The sequence below is a fragment of the Neophocaena asiaeorientalis genome, unplaced genomic scaffold (genome assembly GCF_003031525.2).
Source record: "Neophocaena asiaeorientalis asiaeorientalis breed wild unplaced genomic scaffold, Neophocaena_asiaeorientalis_V1.1 scaffold296, whole genome shotgun sequence".
In the NCBI taxonomy this organism is placed as follows: Eukaryota; Metazoa; Chordata; class Mammalia; order Artiodactyla; family Phocoenidae; genus Neophocaena; species Neophocaena asiaeorientalis.
In genome coordinates, this window is record NW_020175084.1 from 1,688,470 (window position 1) to 1,705,151 (window position 16,682).

At 36.7% G+C, this 16,682-nt stretch overlaps 1 protein-coding gene across 12 annotated transcripts in view; it reads right to left on the reverse strand.

Annotated features, from left to right (window-relative positions):
- PTPN13 (protein tyrosine phosphatase non-receptor type 13) overlaps window positions 1-16,682 on the reverse strand; it is a 226,571-nt gene that overhangs the window by 23,895 nt on the left and 185,994 nt on the right. For 11 of the 12 annotated variants that reach the window (XM_024764184.1, XM_024764183.1, XM_024764181.1 and 8 more), the window contains 5 exons: window positions 14,055-14,125; window positions 11,607-11,668; window positions 9,239-9,332; window positions 8,174-8,311; window positions 7,986-8,074 (listed from right to left, as the gene is read on the reverse strand). In XM_024764184.1, the coding sequence (XP_024619952.1) occupies window positions 7,986-8,074; window positions 8,174-8,311; window positions 9,239-9,332; window positions 11,607-11,668; window positions 14,055-14,125 (454 nt within the window). Of the gene's footprint in view, window positions 1-6,774; window positions 7,318-7,985; window positions 8,075-8,173; window positions 8,312-9,238; window positions 9,333-11,606; window positions 11,669-14,054; window positions 14,126-16,682 lie in introns of those variants that run through there. The other variant, XM_024764190.1, reaches the window with a different exon arrangement.

Here is a 16,682-nt window from a genome sequence, read left to right on the forward strand (position 1 = left end):
GCAGAGGGACAAATGCAACGACTTACACAAGTAGCTAGAGGGATTAATCTTTCTTTTTAAAAAGGACATTCCTCTACTTTTTATAATACCAGTGGATAGCACCTTAACTTCTGGCACATGATAAAACTTTCAGGGTTGCAAAATATACTGTTAAGAACCAATTCAGTAAATAATCATTTGTTTAGGGTGATTCCCAACGTGGCACACTTACAAATTTCTGAATATTTAAAAAAACTCTATGGAACTCTTTAAAACTACTCAAATGTAGGTAATATTCGAGAAACGTTAAGATGAAACAAAACTTTTCTAGAATACTGGTTCAGTCTTTCTTTCAGAGATGAAGATTAGTCATATCTGTCTCTTGAATTTGCCTTCTTATGAATATAATTAACATTGTGACTTTAACACATTTAGATTTTGAAACACATGAAACTTTTTCATGTTTTTATTTCAGTCCCTTGTGTCCTCTTTTCCTAAATTTGTTTTCTGCTTTCTTTGTTTTGCTTACCATTAGTCAAAATCTCTTCTAAAGCAGAAGTCTCACCTATTCAAGTGCTAATTTGTTTTTCAGGATCAACTGGCCCGAAATACTTAGTCTTAAATATCTTGAATTCTCAAGACACAAATTTGTGGGCTCTATCTATACTTCGGTGGCAGGACAACTTACGTATTATTTACATAATATTTCCTAATAACTGGTAGGAATATTCTCCCTCCAAGAACCTTAATTTTTAGATTTGTTCTGGATAGATTTACATCCTAATTCTACTATGTAAACTTTAGAATCATTTCACAAAGCCACCCTGCCTCTTATTAAAACAAACAACAAAACAAAACAGAAACCTCAAAATATTTTATGGGACCATATTTAATTTAGGGGTGAATCTAGGGAGAACTTAAATTTTAGATTTTTTTCTATCAAAGAACAAGGAATGTTTTTTTTTTTTTTTTTCACGGTACGCGGGCCTCTCACTGTTGTGGAGCACAGGCTCCGGACGCGCAGGCTCAGCCGCTCCGCCGTATGTGGGATCTTCCCAGACCGGGGCACGAACCCGTGTCCCCAGCATCGGCAGGCAGACTCTCAACCACTGTGCCACCAGGGAAGCCCAAGGAATGTTTTTGATACTTCTTTTGTGCTTCTCTGTAGAGTTTTAAAGTATTCATAATATAAATATGTACATTCTTCGTTGAATTTATGCCTAGAGCTCTTGTTTTGTAACTATTGTGAATAAAATTTGATTACACATATATAATTAAATTTTCCATACCCACACAAAGACGTGCACATGAGTGTTCTTTTATCTTCTTTTAAAAATTTTATTTATTTATTTATTTTTGGCTGCATTGGGTCTTCGTTGCTGCGCACGGACTTTCTCCAGTTGTGGCAAGCAGGGACTACTCTTTGTTGTGGTGCATGGGCTTCTCGTTGCGGTGGCTTCTCTTTTTGCAGAGCACAGGCTCTAGGCATGTGGGCTTCAGTAGCTGTGGCATGCAGGCTCAGTACTTGTGGTGCACAGGCTCAGTTGCTCCACGGCATGTGGGATCCTTCCAGACCAGGGATCAAACCTGTGTCCCCTGCATTGGCAGGCGGGTTTTCAACCACTGTGCCACCCAGGAAGCCCTTGATTATATTTTATAAGTGGCTAAGACAAAGACTGTGTTATGAACTGACCTGTGTCCCGCCAAAGTTCACAGGTTGAAGCCCTAACCCCCAATGGGACTGTATTTGGAAATAGGGTCTTTATGGAGATAACTGAGGCTAAATGAGGTCATGAGGATGGGGCTCTAATCCAATAGGATTGGTGTCCTTATAAGAAGAGGAAGAGACACCAGGAGTGTGTGCACACAAAGGAAAGACCATGTGAGGACACAGCTAGAAGAGAGCTGCCTACAAGCCAAGGAGAGAGGTCTTGCCAGAAACCAAACCTTCTAACACCTTGATTGTAGAAGTCCAGCCTCCAGAACTGTGAAAAGATAAATTTTCTCTCTCTTTTTTTAAGCCACTCAGGTTGTGGTGTTTTGTTATGGCAGCCCAAGCAAACTAGAACAGACTACAAACTCAAATGCCTGCAGGAATCAGAAAAATAATATAAACCTTTGAAATGCTCGGGTTGAGGGCATAATTCTGTCTTGTGAGACCTAGAATTTACATTATAAAGAAATAGGAACCTTTGCTGCATTACTGTTTATAATAAATTTAATACTCATAATATATAGTCAACTTAATAAATTATGGTATATCTATGCAAGAGAATAATAGGGAAGCATTAGAAAGTATGAGACAGAGAGGGCAGACAACAGAAGCAAGAACTACAGTCCTGAAGCCTGTGGAACAAAAACCACATTTGCAGAAAGACAGACAAGATGAAAAGGCAGAAGGCTATGTACCAGATGAAGGAACAAGATAAAACCCCAGAAATACAACAAAATGAAGTGGAGATAGGCAACCTTCACAAAAGAATTCAGAATAATGATAGTGAAGATGATCCAGGACCTCGGAAAAAGAATGGAGGCAAAGATCAATAAGGTGCAAGAAATGTTTAACAAAGACCTAGAAGAATTAAAGAACAAACAAACAGACATGAACAATACGATAACTGAAATGAAAACTACACTAGAAGGAATCAACAGCAGAATAACTGAGGCAGAAAAACGGATAAGTGACCTGGAAGACAGAACGGTGGAATGCACTGCTGAACAGAATAAAGAAAAAAGAATGAAAAGAAATGAAGACAGCCTAACAGACCTCTGGGACAACATTAAACGCAACAACATTCGTATTATAGGTGTCCCAGAAGGAGAAGAGAGAGAGAAAGGAGCTGAGAAAATAGATTATAGTCAAAACTTCCCTAACATGGGAAAGGAAATAGCCACTCAAGTCCAGGAAGCCCAGCGAGTCCCATACAGGATAAACACAAGGAGAAACATGCCGAGACACATAGTAATCAGACTGGCAAAAATTAAAGACAATTCATTGAAAGCTGCAAGGGAAAAATGACAACATACAAGGGAACTCCCATAAGGTTAACAGCTGATTTCTTAACAGAAACTATACAAGCCAGAAGGGAGTGGCACGATATACTTAAAGTGATGAAAGGGAAGAACCTACAACCAAGATTACTCTACCTGGCAAGGATCTCATTCAGATTCGATGGAGAAATCAAAAGCTTTACAGATAAGCACATCTCGGGTCACAAATCAATCCTCAGTAAATTTAAGAAAATTGAAATCATATCAAGCATCTTTTCTGCACAACGCTATGAGATTAGAAATGAATGTAAAAAAACACAAACACATGGAGGCTAAACAATACACTACTAAATAACCAACAGATCACTGAAGAAATCAAAGAGGAAATCAAAAAATACCTAGAGACAATGGATGATGAAAACATGATGATCCAAAACCTATGGGATGCAGCAAAAGCAGTTCTAAGAGGGAAGTTTATAGCTATACAAGCCTACTTCAAGAAACAAGAAAACTCTCAAATAAACAATCTAACCCTACACCTAAAGGAACTGTAGAAAGAAGAACAAACAAAACCCAAAGTTAGCAGAAGGAAAGAAACCATAAAGATCAGAGCAGAAGTAAGTGAAATAGAAACAAAGAAAACAACAGCAAAGATCAATAAAACTAAAAGCTGGTTCTCTGACAAGATAAACAAAATTGATAAACCATTAGCCAGACTCATCAAGAAAAAGAGGGACAGGACTCAAGTCAATAAAATTAGAAATGAAAAAGGAAAAGTTACAACAGACACTGCAGAAATAATAAGCATCCTAAGAAACTACTACAAGCAACTCTACGCCAGCAAAATGGACAATCTGGAAGAAATGGACAAGTTCTTAGAAAGGTATAATCTTCCAAGACTGAAACCAGAAAGAAATAGGAAATATGAACAGACAAATCACAAGTAATGAAATTGAAACTGTGATTAAAAATCTTCCAACAGGGCTTCCCTGGTGGCGCAGTGGTTGGGAGTCCGCCTGCCGATGCCATGGGACACGAGTTCATAGCCCTGGTCCGGGAAGATCTCACATGCCGCGGAGCGGCTGGGCCCGTGAGCCATGGCCGCTGAGCCTGCGCGTCTGGAGCCTGCTGCTCCGCAACGGGAGAGGCCGCGATAGTGAGAGGCCCGCGCACCGCGATGAAGAGTGGCCCCCGCTTGCCGCAACTAGAGAAAGCCCTTGCACAGAAACGAAGACCCGACACAGCCAAAAATAAATAAATAAATAATAAAAATAAAGGACTTCTCTTAAAAAAATTAAAAAAAAAAAAAATCTTCCAACAAATGGAAGTCCAGGACCAGATGGCTTCACAGGTGAATTCTATCAAACATTTAGAGAAGAGCTAACACCCATCCTTCTCAAACTCTTCCAAAAAACTGCAGAGGAAGGAACACTCCCAAACGCATTCTATGAGGCCACCATCACCCTGATACCAAAACCAGACAAAGATACTAAAAAAAAAGAAAATTACAGACCAATATCACTGATGAATATAGATGCAAAAATCCTCAACAAAATACTAGCAAACAGAATCCAACAACACATTAAAAGGATCATACCCCATGATCAAGTGGGATTTATCCCAGGGATGCAAGGATTCTTCAATATACGCTAATCAATCAATGTGATACACCATATTAACAAATTGAAGATAAAAACCATATGATCATCTCAATAGATGCAGAAAAAGCTTTGACAAAATTGAAGACCCATTTATGATAAAAACTCTCCAGAAAGGGGGCACAGAAGGAACCTACCTCAACATAATAAAGGCCATATATGACAAACCCACAGCAAACATCATTCTCAATGGTGAAAAACTGAAAGCATTTCCTCTAAGATCAGGAACAAGACAAGGATGTCCACTCTCACCACTATTATTCAACAGAGTTTTGGAAGTCCTAGCCACAGCAATCAGAGAAGAAAAAGAAATAAAAGGAATACGAATTGGAAAAGAAGAAGTAAAACTGTCACTGTTTGCAGAGGACATGATAGTATACCTAAGAGAATCCTAAAGATGCCACCATAAAACTACTAGAGCTAATCAATGAATTTGGTAAAGTTGTGGGATACAAAATTAATGTACAGAAATCTCTTGCATTCCTATACACTAATGAGGAAAAATCTGAAAGAGAAATTAAGGAAACACTCCCATGTACCATCGCAACAAAAAGAATAAATACCTATGAATAAACCTACCTAGGGAAACAAAAGACCTGTATGCAGAAAACTATAAGACACTGATGAAAGAAATTAAAGACGATACCAACAGACAGAGAGATATACCATGTTCTTGGATTGGAAGACTCAATATTGTGAAAATGACTATACTACCCAAAGGCGGGGTGGGGATGGCAGTGTGCTGAACTGGGCAACTGGGATTGACATGTATACACTGATGTGTATAAAATTGATGACTAATAAGAAGCTGCTGTATAAAAAAATAAAATTCAAAAGTTAGAAAAAACAAACGAATAGTAAACTCTGTTATTTGTATGGAAATATGTTAATATAAATGTTTCAGACACTACATGAAATTTCTAAAAATCTTATAGGTTGTGGTATAATGTTGTAAGTCATAATTCTAGTTTACTTTAAAACATATATCTCAGAAGTAACTAAATTTGCTTGTCAATTGCATTATTATGAACTTTCATCAAATCTTAAACCATGGTCATTTTTAAGTCTTTTGTCATTTACAGACAGTTCTGGGTGTACTCTGATGCTTTTGCAAAAATGTTCCTATAAAAGGGTTTCATCTTCAAGGAATTCATTGAAAAGACTGTGACAAGTACAGGTTTCTGGTAACTGACTATACTGCTGAACTGAATGAATAAGCATTTCCAGAACTCTAATGGAAAACTGATGAATTCATAAAAGTGCTAACAAAAGATCAAGATGAAAAAAAATTAATTACATGGGACTGAGTGAACTGATGAGATTGATTATAAGTTTTGTGACTTTGTTTGAATAAAAAAAGTGTGATGTAAATTTATGTAAAAAGAACTTAATGTAAAACAATGCCACTCTAGAAAGAGTGTAATGATCAATTTTAACTGAGAACCAAATTTGGAATCACGTGACAAAAAGTATATTTACATGTTTTCATATGTATAATAGAAGGGTAAAACCCAATATTTTAACAATAGCTATATCAGATGAAGATGAGGAATGGGTAAAAAAAGGAGCTTGCATTTTTTTTTTTTTTTTTTTTTGCGGTATGCGGGCCTCTCATTGCTGTGGCCTCTCCCGTTGCGGAGCACAGGCTCCGACGCGCAGGCTCAGTGGCCATGGCTCACGGGCTCAGCCGCTCTGTGGCATGTGGGATCTTCCCGGACCGGGGCATGAACCCGTGTCCCCTGCATCGGCAGGCGGACTCTTAACCACTGTGCCAGCAGGGAAGCCCCAAGAGCTTGCATTTTTAAATGATTCTGTTTAAAATATTTTTTTTACAATGAGGATGTAGTGTCTTCGTTATCAAAATAAAAAAAGCAACCTGAATGTAGTTGTCTGCTATAAACTTTTGTTATAATAGCTCAGTGTAAAAGAGAATCTATATTATGTTAAGTTTTTCTTTTTTAAAGAAAAGGCATTGGATTTTGAAATAGATATTAAAGATTTTTATTTACTGTCCTAGTTAAGAGACTTCAGAACATACATTTTAAGGGGTATTTTAAATAGTATTAATAAAAATATGATTAGTATGATTTAAAATGTTCAGAAAATCTTTTTCAAAGAGCTTATTGTTATAATTATTAATATTTAGATAGTACAAAAGAACAATAACTTAAGTAAAAACACTACAGCATGATACATTGTGAGCTATTTAATATTTGTGTAATCATTTTTCTGGATTAGGAAATACATACTAAAACAGATATAAGCTTCCTTGTATTTACATACATTAATTATATGTAAGTATTTAATGAAAATAATCACGTGTATATGAGATTGTGTGTGGGTACATGCGTGGTAAGAATCCAGACCAGCTTAGTTTTGACAATTTTGAAGATGTTCAATAGGAAGAATCAGAAGCCTTGTGAGGGAAATTATCCTAGAACAATGGGCAAGATCAGATTCATATAAATAGGGTGATGCCTAGTTTGAGCAGGCTTACATATTATTTATCTACTATTTCATGCTTTTTTCTTAGTCAGCTCAATGTCCCAGAAGATCTGAAGTCTTAGTCTTAAATAAGTCTATGATTACATTTTTGAAAATTAATTGTTTCTTTCTCTTCCTTCTTCTTCTTTTTTTTTTTGGCTTGGGGAAACTTGAATAGTAATTCTTTCCCTGGCATAGGATGACTCTTAAATGCAAAAAATAAAATTAATCTCAGATGATTCCAACTTTGGGGTTTGATTTTTTTTAAGATTTTAACAAACATATATACTATATATTAAGCACTAATTCCTGTACAGCTTATTTTTACTAGTTTGCATCCAACTAGTTTAATGTATTATGAATGTCAGCTGTCTAAATCTTTTAAAACATGTCTCAACTGAAACTGCAGAGCAATCAGAGCAAAAGCCGTGGAATAAATGAAAGAATGAGATGTTTCCATGATAATTAAGACCAAGGATCCATGAGGGGCAGAAGAAAACAAGCACTCAAGGATAAAAATTAAGTTTTCTACCTAGGTTAGGTATTAACTGGAATGGGATCTTGGAATTACCAACTTTGATTTGGTGTAATAATAATGAAGATGCAAAAAAACAAACAAAAAAAAAGATTTTTGGGCACTATTTTCCTGAATGGAAACCTTCACCAAAAGAGGTTAAATGATTTAAAAGCAAGTTTTCTCCAAAATGAGTAAATGACATCAGTTCTAATTCTTACTGAGGTTACTAACCAGCCATCAGTATATTATCTTTAATACTTAGAAGGGAAACTGGTAGGTAGGGAGAGGTAAGGCCTCATCAGAGAATTCTAACAAGATATAGCGTCACAGAGTGTTTACCTAGGTATTATCCTTACCTCCGTAAACTCTTCAGGTAAAGGTGAACCATCATAGTCTGTATCTTCTGCTCTCTCTTCACATAACTTCCCACTGGTTTTCAATGCACCTGGGAAAGAAAGAAATAGGCCAAGAGGAATTAAAATGCTCTGTAGAGGCCTTCCTGTACTCGTTCCGTGTACCAACTTACTCATTCTGGTTCATCTACCTGGAGCACAGGCATCTCGTGCTGCATTATTTTGGTTTAAAAGATTCTGAGCTTCCTCATCCACAACATCCAGCAGAGACTGGATAACTTCAGCTTCTTGAGGATCATCATAAATATCATCTTCTTGTACATCAGATTCTTGAAAAACAGTAATTTACATGGGATTTTACTTTAAAAAATATTGGTATGAGAAAGAGACAATGTGTCAAATATAATATGCCAGGTCTTTCAAATTTTAAGCATCCACTTTGAAAAAGCAGCCATGACAGGAAAAGTGGTTTACACTAATGGGACCCAGGCATTTTCAGTTCTAGAACTACTTTGGCTGTTATGACAAAAGACCACACAAATGCAACTGAATAAACAAAAATCAATCTCTGTGATACACCTTTTCAAAGGACATTAATAATTTAATGTTTATTTCCCTAACTTAATCCCAAATTGTTAATTTATAAAAGAAACTAAAGAAATTTCAACCAAAGAAGTTATGTTACAAAGATTAAGGATATAATAGGGCAGCCCAAACAATCCCAAGAAAAAATGTCTCAGTTATTAGGTAGCCAGTGAATTGCTGCTTCAAAAAAATACAAGAAACAATTATCAAACAAAACTGCTATCTCTTCAATCATTTAAAAATCATTTTAGGGCTTCCCTGGTGGCGCAGTGGTTGAGAGTCCGCCTGCCGATGCAGGGGACAAGGGTTCGTGCCCTGGTGCGGGAAGATCCCACATGCCGCGGAGCGGCTGGGCCCGTGAGCCATGGCCGCTGAGCCTGCTGCTCCGCAACGGGAGAGGCCACAACAGCGGGAGGCCCGCGTACCGCAAAAAAAAAAAAAAAAAAAAAAAAAATCATTTTAATCTTAGAGATGAGAATGAATACTGGACATTTGTACAGTAGTGCAGCTAATGTTAATTTTACGCTGTTCTTTTTTTTCTCTGAACAATAATCTTTCCTTTTAAAGCTACAGGAACATGTAAGGCAAATAAGAAAGGCTGCCAACATTTCTTTATTACTTGAATTATTAGGGCATTTAGAGTAACTGGATGACTCGTTTTGGGAAACTACCTTTGGATAGAATCAGGTCTGCTGATTCCTTCATCTGATAAGTAGAACATTTTCTTTCAGGGTACAAAATTTCAATTATTTCTTCCCCATTAACCTAAAGTATAAAACCAAAGCAAATCATTAGTTTTCTATTTTACTAACATCCAGGATTAGGGAGGGACTGCACACCGTCCCTCCATGTCCTTCTCCCCTTCTTTCTCGGTACAAAATCCTTTTTATATCTCCCCACCTTGGATCAGTGCTTCTAGGAGATACCAGTGCAATGAAATATGCAAAGGGTATGGGACTTTCCATCATCAGATATGCCTGGAAACACTAGATTAAGCAACATTAAATCAATATTTTTATTCCAAGAATTCTCACAATGCTTACTAATATAAATTTTGAGTTGTCAAAAGAGAAATGTATTATGTAGTATTTCCTAAATTTATTTGACTGCAGAAATCCCTTTTTAAGGCATATTCTATGGGATCTGTCTTCCATAGAACTTTTTCGAAAAGTTAAATGGACCTACTAAGAAGTTCAGGGAAATGAAAAAAAAGTCAATCTTTTAAGTATTTGTGAAGTTGTTACATGGACATAGTCTTCAGTTTAGCAATCTGATCAACTGTTGGCTATAAAGATTTTCAAATCTAGTCTAAAGCTCATCTCAATTTAAGGAAAATAGCAATGGATTCATAATTATAAAGTACTAATTAAATGGAATGTAACTTTTAAATTCAATGGTTAATTGTGAAGCACTTCATGGCACGTAGCCTATTAAAAGAAAGATGATTAGGGCAAAATGCAATATTAAAGATTAGAATAAATTAAAATAATTTTATACAAATAAAGTGTGGTTTGCTTTAAAGATTTTACTTTTTTTATTAAGATAAAAGGTAGACCTAGAGTCTGTCATACAGAGTGAAGTCAGAAAGAGAAAAACAAATACCGTATGCCAACACATATATATGGAATCTAAAAAACAACAAAAAAAAAGGTCATGAAGAACCTAGGCGCAAGACGGGAATAAAGATGCAGACCTAATAGATAATGGACTTGAGAATACAGGGAGGGGGAAGGGTAAGATGGGACAAAGTGAGAGAGTGGCATGGACATATATACACTACCAAACGTAAAATAGATAGCTAGTGGGAAGCAGCCGCATAGGACAGGGAGATCAGCTTGGTGCTTTGTGACCGCCTAGAAGGGTGGGATAGGGAGGGTGGGAGGGAGGGAGATGCAAGAGGGAAGAGATATAGGGATATATGTATATGTATAACTGATTCACTTTGTTATAAAGCAGAAACTAACACACCACTGTAAAGTAGTTATACTCCAATTAAGATGTTAAGAAAATAAAAGATAAAAGGTAGAGATAGTAGATGCAATGAAATTATCTCTTCATAAGTAATGGTTACATAATGTCAAAAAATTTCACTGGATTGTAAAATTCCACTCTTCATGAGAAATTCATAGTACAGACATTAGTATTCAAGGACAGAATATCATTTAGGAGACTTCCTGGAAGATTTTAACTCCAACAAAAAATGTTTACAATCACGAATAACAAAAGTTCTAATTCCAGAAATCTTGTTGAGCTGATAAGATTTTCAGATTACTAGGAGGAAAATGTCTCAGCTCTGGATTTTACATGGAAAGATATTTGAGTAGTGAGGTTCAGAACAGATTGCATGAGATACGTGTGAGATAAAACAGTTCCATGAAATGAAGATCCAGCTGGAAGCTGTGTATATTACATGCCAGAAAGTAAAAAGAAATGTTAGCCAAACAAATGGGTATAAATGGAGCCTTAAATAAAGAGCTTGAAAGTGGAATTTAGTTATGTATTAAAATATTTTTGTTAAAACACCTCCAGATTTCCCTGTGATAATCTTAAATGATTTAGGTTCTTTCATTTTATTATGTAGTAAAGCATTTTCTATGTCTTTAAAAAAGCAAGTAAGCCTATTTCTTTTGCCACTACAGTTTTGCCTCACTAGTAGCAGAGCTCTGTCATCTGAGAGTCACTGCTGGTCAATGTTAACCCACTCTTAATTACATTTTTCTCTTCTGGGTATTTAAGAGACAACCAAAAGAATTGTGCATATTAATAAAAAAATCCCAGCACTAAAGCTATCTATATAAGTAATCAGCCTATTTAAGAGCTGAATGTGTGCCCGATGATGTAGGGTTACTTGTGTGGGGGCTTTTCATTGTGTGTTACTTAGTAAGTCCTATTAGTTCACTAAGTACATGTATCTAAAAATCAATACATGTGTCTAAAAAAGGCAAATATTTAAATATGAAATCAGTTTGGTTCAAAATACAAACAAGCTACTTATTTAGATAAGGAAGTAGGACACAGAGAAGGTGGCTTTTCACTTACCTCGGAGAATGAGTTATTAGGTGTGAGTGCCGGTTTGCCACAAGGCTCCACAATGTGATGACCTGAAGGAAGAACAGAAAGAAAAGGATGAGCCACTCAGAACCACATTAGGGACAACAGAATAGTGAAAGAAAACCCATATTTCTGTGCATGTTCTTATTTTTATTAATACACTAAGAGAGGTCATATCACAAAGTGACTTAAAATCAACTAAATGGAATCAAATATTAGAGAAGGGTTTATTCCAAGGACAAAGCCAATTTCTTAAAAGAAAATAGTTTGCATAAAAGCTCAGTTTGGGCTAAATGTTTCTAGTGTGAGACACTAAATATAGATTTTCCCAACTAAATGGAAGAGACATTACAGGTGCTGAACTATATAGTCACTGGAAAGATAGCAGGTCCTTTATCTCATTTCACAAAGACTATCAATTTAACACAGAAAAATAAGTATGGATACAACTGGAAAGGACTTTTAGTATATTTATAAACCAAATGTGGATTTTAACTCTTAGACATCAGCACAAAAATTCAATACGTATATTAAAAATGATATTGTTTCCCCTACAGTTAAAAAGTAGATTCATTATTTCCAGGAGATACCTTATTAAACTACCAGGAAAAATAATTAAAAAGTATACCAAAAATGAACCACTGGTTCAAAAGAATCATACTGGAATAGTATAAAGCACAATAGTTTATTATTTGTAATCTCTCCCACCTGTTCCCCCTGTTACTCTCTCCCCCTCTGTCCCCCTCTCCTCCTCTGTCCCCAAGCAACCACTGATCTCCTTTGTCGCTATAGATTAATTTGCACTTTTTACAATCTTGTATAAATTGAATAATACAATATGGATTCCTTTTTTTTGCCTGGTTTCTTTCATTCAGCATACCTATTTTATTTTAATTATGTTGTCGCATGTATCAACAATCTGTTCATTTTTATTGCTGAGTAGTATTCTGTTGCTTGGATATATTACAAATGGTTATTCATTCAACAGATTTTAGACATTTGAGTGGTTTCAGATTTTGGTTATTACAAAGAAGGCTGCTAAAAAATTCCTGTACAAGTTTTTGTGTATGAATATATGCTTTGTTTTCTCTTTAGTAAACAAACAGGAGTGGAACGGCTGGATCATATGGTGGGCATATGTTTAACTTTTTAAGAAACTGTCAAACTGTTTTCCAAAATGGTTGTACCATTTTACATTTTCATCACTACAAGAGAGTTCCTATAACTGACACTATGTGATTTTCAGAATTCATAAAGAAATTAGGCCTGAGAATCCCATAAAGACAGATTACTAGGCAGTTTCTACAAGGTGGCAGGGCACAGCTACCCTCCTCTGCCTTGAAAGTTACAAACAGGAGTGTTCTCAGAGGTCACTAGAAAAATGCTCTCCTGACTGTTCTGTGAGGTAGTTTGACTCTAATGTGAACCAGAACTATTAGAAAGCAGCAAGAAGGACCCCTATGGCATTCAGATAACAACAGAGAACAAAGATAATCAAACTACAACCGCAATTGGCAGATTTCTTTTAGCTATTTTGGTATTTAGATACTACTGCCTGATAACCTAAAAGTTTAGTTATATAAGAAGTACTAAGAAGTACTGGATTTACATTTCAAATACTCTTTAAGTTCAACCACATTCCCCTGTACCTAACATTCTTATATGAATACTATCAATAAAAGCTACATTTACTGAGCCCGATTATGTAAATGAGAGCGTGGAGTCAGACATCCTAGGTTTAAATTCTGGCTTGACTATTAACCCTGTAGCTTGGGCAAGTTATCAAACTTTTCTGTGCCTTGGTTTCCCCTTCTACAAAAGGAGGATAATAGTAATACCAGTCTCACAGGGTTGCTGTGAGGATTTAAGCACCTAGAAGAATGCTTAGTCCAGAAAAAGCATTAAATTAATGTTTGCTGCCACAACTATTAAGATTACAATTTCTATTACTATGCTAGAATATAAGACAGATACTTTGTTTACTCATTGCTATATTCACAATGCCCAGAACACTGCCTGGTATAGAGAAGAAATTTAGTAACTGTCTGAATAAATTATTATGTGACAATCATTGTGGTAAGTATATTATTGTATTTATGTCTCATTATAACCTTAACAGATAGATACTATTAATGTTCTTATTTTACTGGTAGAAAATAGAGGCTTAGATACAGATCAAGTAACTTGCTAAGGTTACACAGGACTTGTAAACTCAGTTCTATCTGGCTTTAAATGCCATGCTGCTCTACTCTTTCCTATTATGCACAGAATATTAGAGATGCTTTTATTTAAGTGTAATTTTTTCACTCAGATCCTGCAAAACAGTCTGGAAGGGCAATAAAAACATTTTGGTGATAGTATCCAAACTTGCTTTTGGGGAAAAAAATAGTTACCTCTCTATAACTACTTGCTGTCATAAAATGGCTATATCCTTACCATTGGCTTTGGCTGACTTTGGAGCTGAAACAGCAGACGTCTTAGAACTGGGAACCACTGGATGACCATTTCTGTGTTGTTTACAAAAAACAAAACAAAACAAAACGCAATTGCAAATTATTTAAGATGTTTGTTTAAATATCCTTCAAGCCATCTGTTAACTATTTAGCCTCAGGAGCTTTATTTTAGATGGGCTTCAGGGGGTCTAGGTACTTCCTGAAGCTGCAGACAAAATTTTATCAGGGTTCATCTATACATGGTTGAGGGAGACATTCTTGACTGAAAAAAGATTAAGAATCACTTCTTTACATAATCTTTCTTGGGTTTCAGTTCAATACATCACCATATTTCCCCTCTCATTTAAAACACTGGTAATATTCATGATCTAATAACTTAGTTCACTGTCACTCAGGTGATAGTTCAAAGATAACTACACTCAGAAGTCACAGATCACTAAGTTTTGCCTATCTAAAGCCCCTGATATGTGTTTTTCTTTGGAATTACTTTAAGTGATAATCTAGACAAAATACATATATTCAAAGCACTATAAGAATAGTACAACCCAACATGAAAAACAGTCAAGAGACAGCACCTTGGAAGAGTATTAGAATGTGATTTTATTGTTGCTAATACTTGAAAGAAAAGGGAGGTTGCCTAAGGTATACAGTGTTGGGAGAGGCAATCAGCCATGGGTCCTAAGCATCCCTGTATGTTCTTGCTGGGTACCTCAGAAATGCAAAGGCTATAACCACTTTTTATCTGGGCCAATTCTCAAGGCTATGTTCACGGTGAGCAAGCTTGAGGAATTATGTAATCTCTCTACCCAAACAAAATGCAAGCTTTCTTACAGGCTGTCATAAAGTGGTGGGTTCCCTGGCTCTTCTTACAGTACTCTTCTCCTGTACTATAACCCACTGCATGTACAGAAACCCACTGGGCCCACATATGTCATCTCCATGGGACTTGGAGGACATGGGAACCGACACCAATACCATGCACATGCTGCTTGCTGTGCCTTTAGTAATAAGGTTTTTTGTTTCCGATACAGGAGTTTCATATCTTCTACCAGCATTCATAAAACAATAACTGGCTAGTTTATTAGTTTGCAAATAGGGTAAAATTACAGACACTTTACAGCTCTTGACAAATAATTACAAGTATACAAACCTCCATTACTGTTACCCTGTAGACTTTATTATTTCTTTAATTTTTAAATAAATTTATTTATTTTATTTTTGGCTGCATTAGGTCTTTGTTGCTGCGCGTGGGCTTTCTCTAATTGCGGTGAGTGGGGGCTACTCTTCCTTGCAGTGCGCGGGCTTCTCATTGCGGTGGTTTCTCTCGTTGCGGAGCACGGGCTCTAGGCACGCAGCCTTTGGTAGTTGCGGCACATGGGCTCAGCAGTTGTGGCCTGCGGGCTCTAGAGCACAGGCTCAGTAATTGTGGCTAGTGGGCTCAGTTGCTCCACGGCATGTGGGACCTTCCCAGACCAGGGCTCGAGCCCGTGTCCCCTGTGTTGGCAGGCAGATTCTTAACCGCTGTGCCACGAGGAAAGCCCCCCCTGTGGACTTAAAAGAGGGCAGAAATAAAACAACAGAGGAGAGAGAGCTGGAAAAAGAATGAAGGGTAAGGTAACTATGACTGTTACTACTGCATCTTTAGTGACTTCAGCAAAGATAAAAGTAGAAGGAGAAAAGAAATTGATTTTAGACCTAGGGTAAGGGCTGCTCTAGTGATTTGGAGGCAAAAAATTCATCTAGATCTATGGTTAGCAGAAATGTTTTCATAAAAACATTTTCCAGGTTGTTTGAACACTCTCCTCCTCCACTAATTAACATTCAGGTACACCTATGAAAATAACTGTATGCCAATCTAATTTTTAGAAATATTGAAGAAAACCGGTCAGGGGTTATGTTCAAGGGAAAAAGTATACAGTCTAACTTAAAGGTTCAGAAGGAAAAATGGGTTTATGATCAAATGATTTAATTAACAGTTTCTATATTTTGGAAGACATACTATATAAAACTCACCATGTATCGCAGATACAAATGTGAAGTTTTCTCTTATGTAACATTAAGACTGTAATCTAGAAAGCCCGGGTTCATGTACATGTGGCAGGCGGAGTAATGCCCCCCCCAAAGATGTCTGCATTATAATCCCCAGAACCTTTGAATATGTTACCTTGCATGGCAAAAGGAATTTTGCAGATGTGAGTAAATTAAGGATCTAGAGATGAGGAGATTATTCTGGATTATCTGGCTGGGCCCAATGTAATCACAGGGGTCCTTATAAGTTAAACAGAGAGGTAGGAATGTCAGAGTCAGAAAGATGTGACGACCAAAGCAGAGAGTGCTGTGATTGCTGGCTTTAAAGATGGCAAAGGGCTATGAACCAAGGAATATGGGCAATGTCTAGAAGTTGGAAAAGCAAGGAAATGGATTTTCTCCTGGAGCCTATGGAAGGGAGCTTGCCAACACCTTGATTTTAGGACAAAGAATTTGTAGTAATTTAATAGTAGTAAGAAACGAATACATAGGGACTTCCCTGGTGGTCCAGTGGTAAAGAATCCACCTTCCAGTGCAGGTGACACGGGTTCAATCACTGGTTGGGGAACTAAGATCCCACATG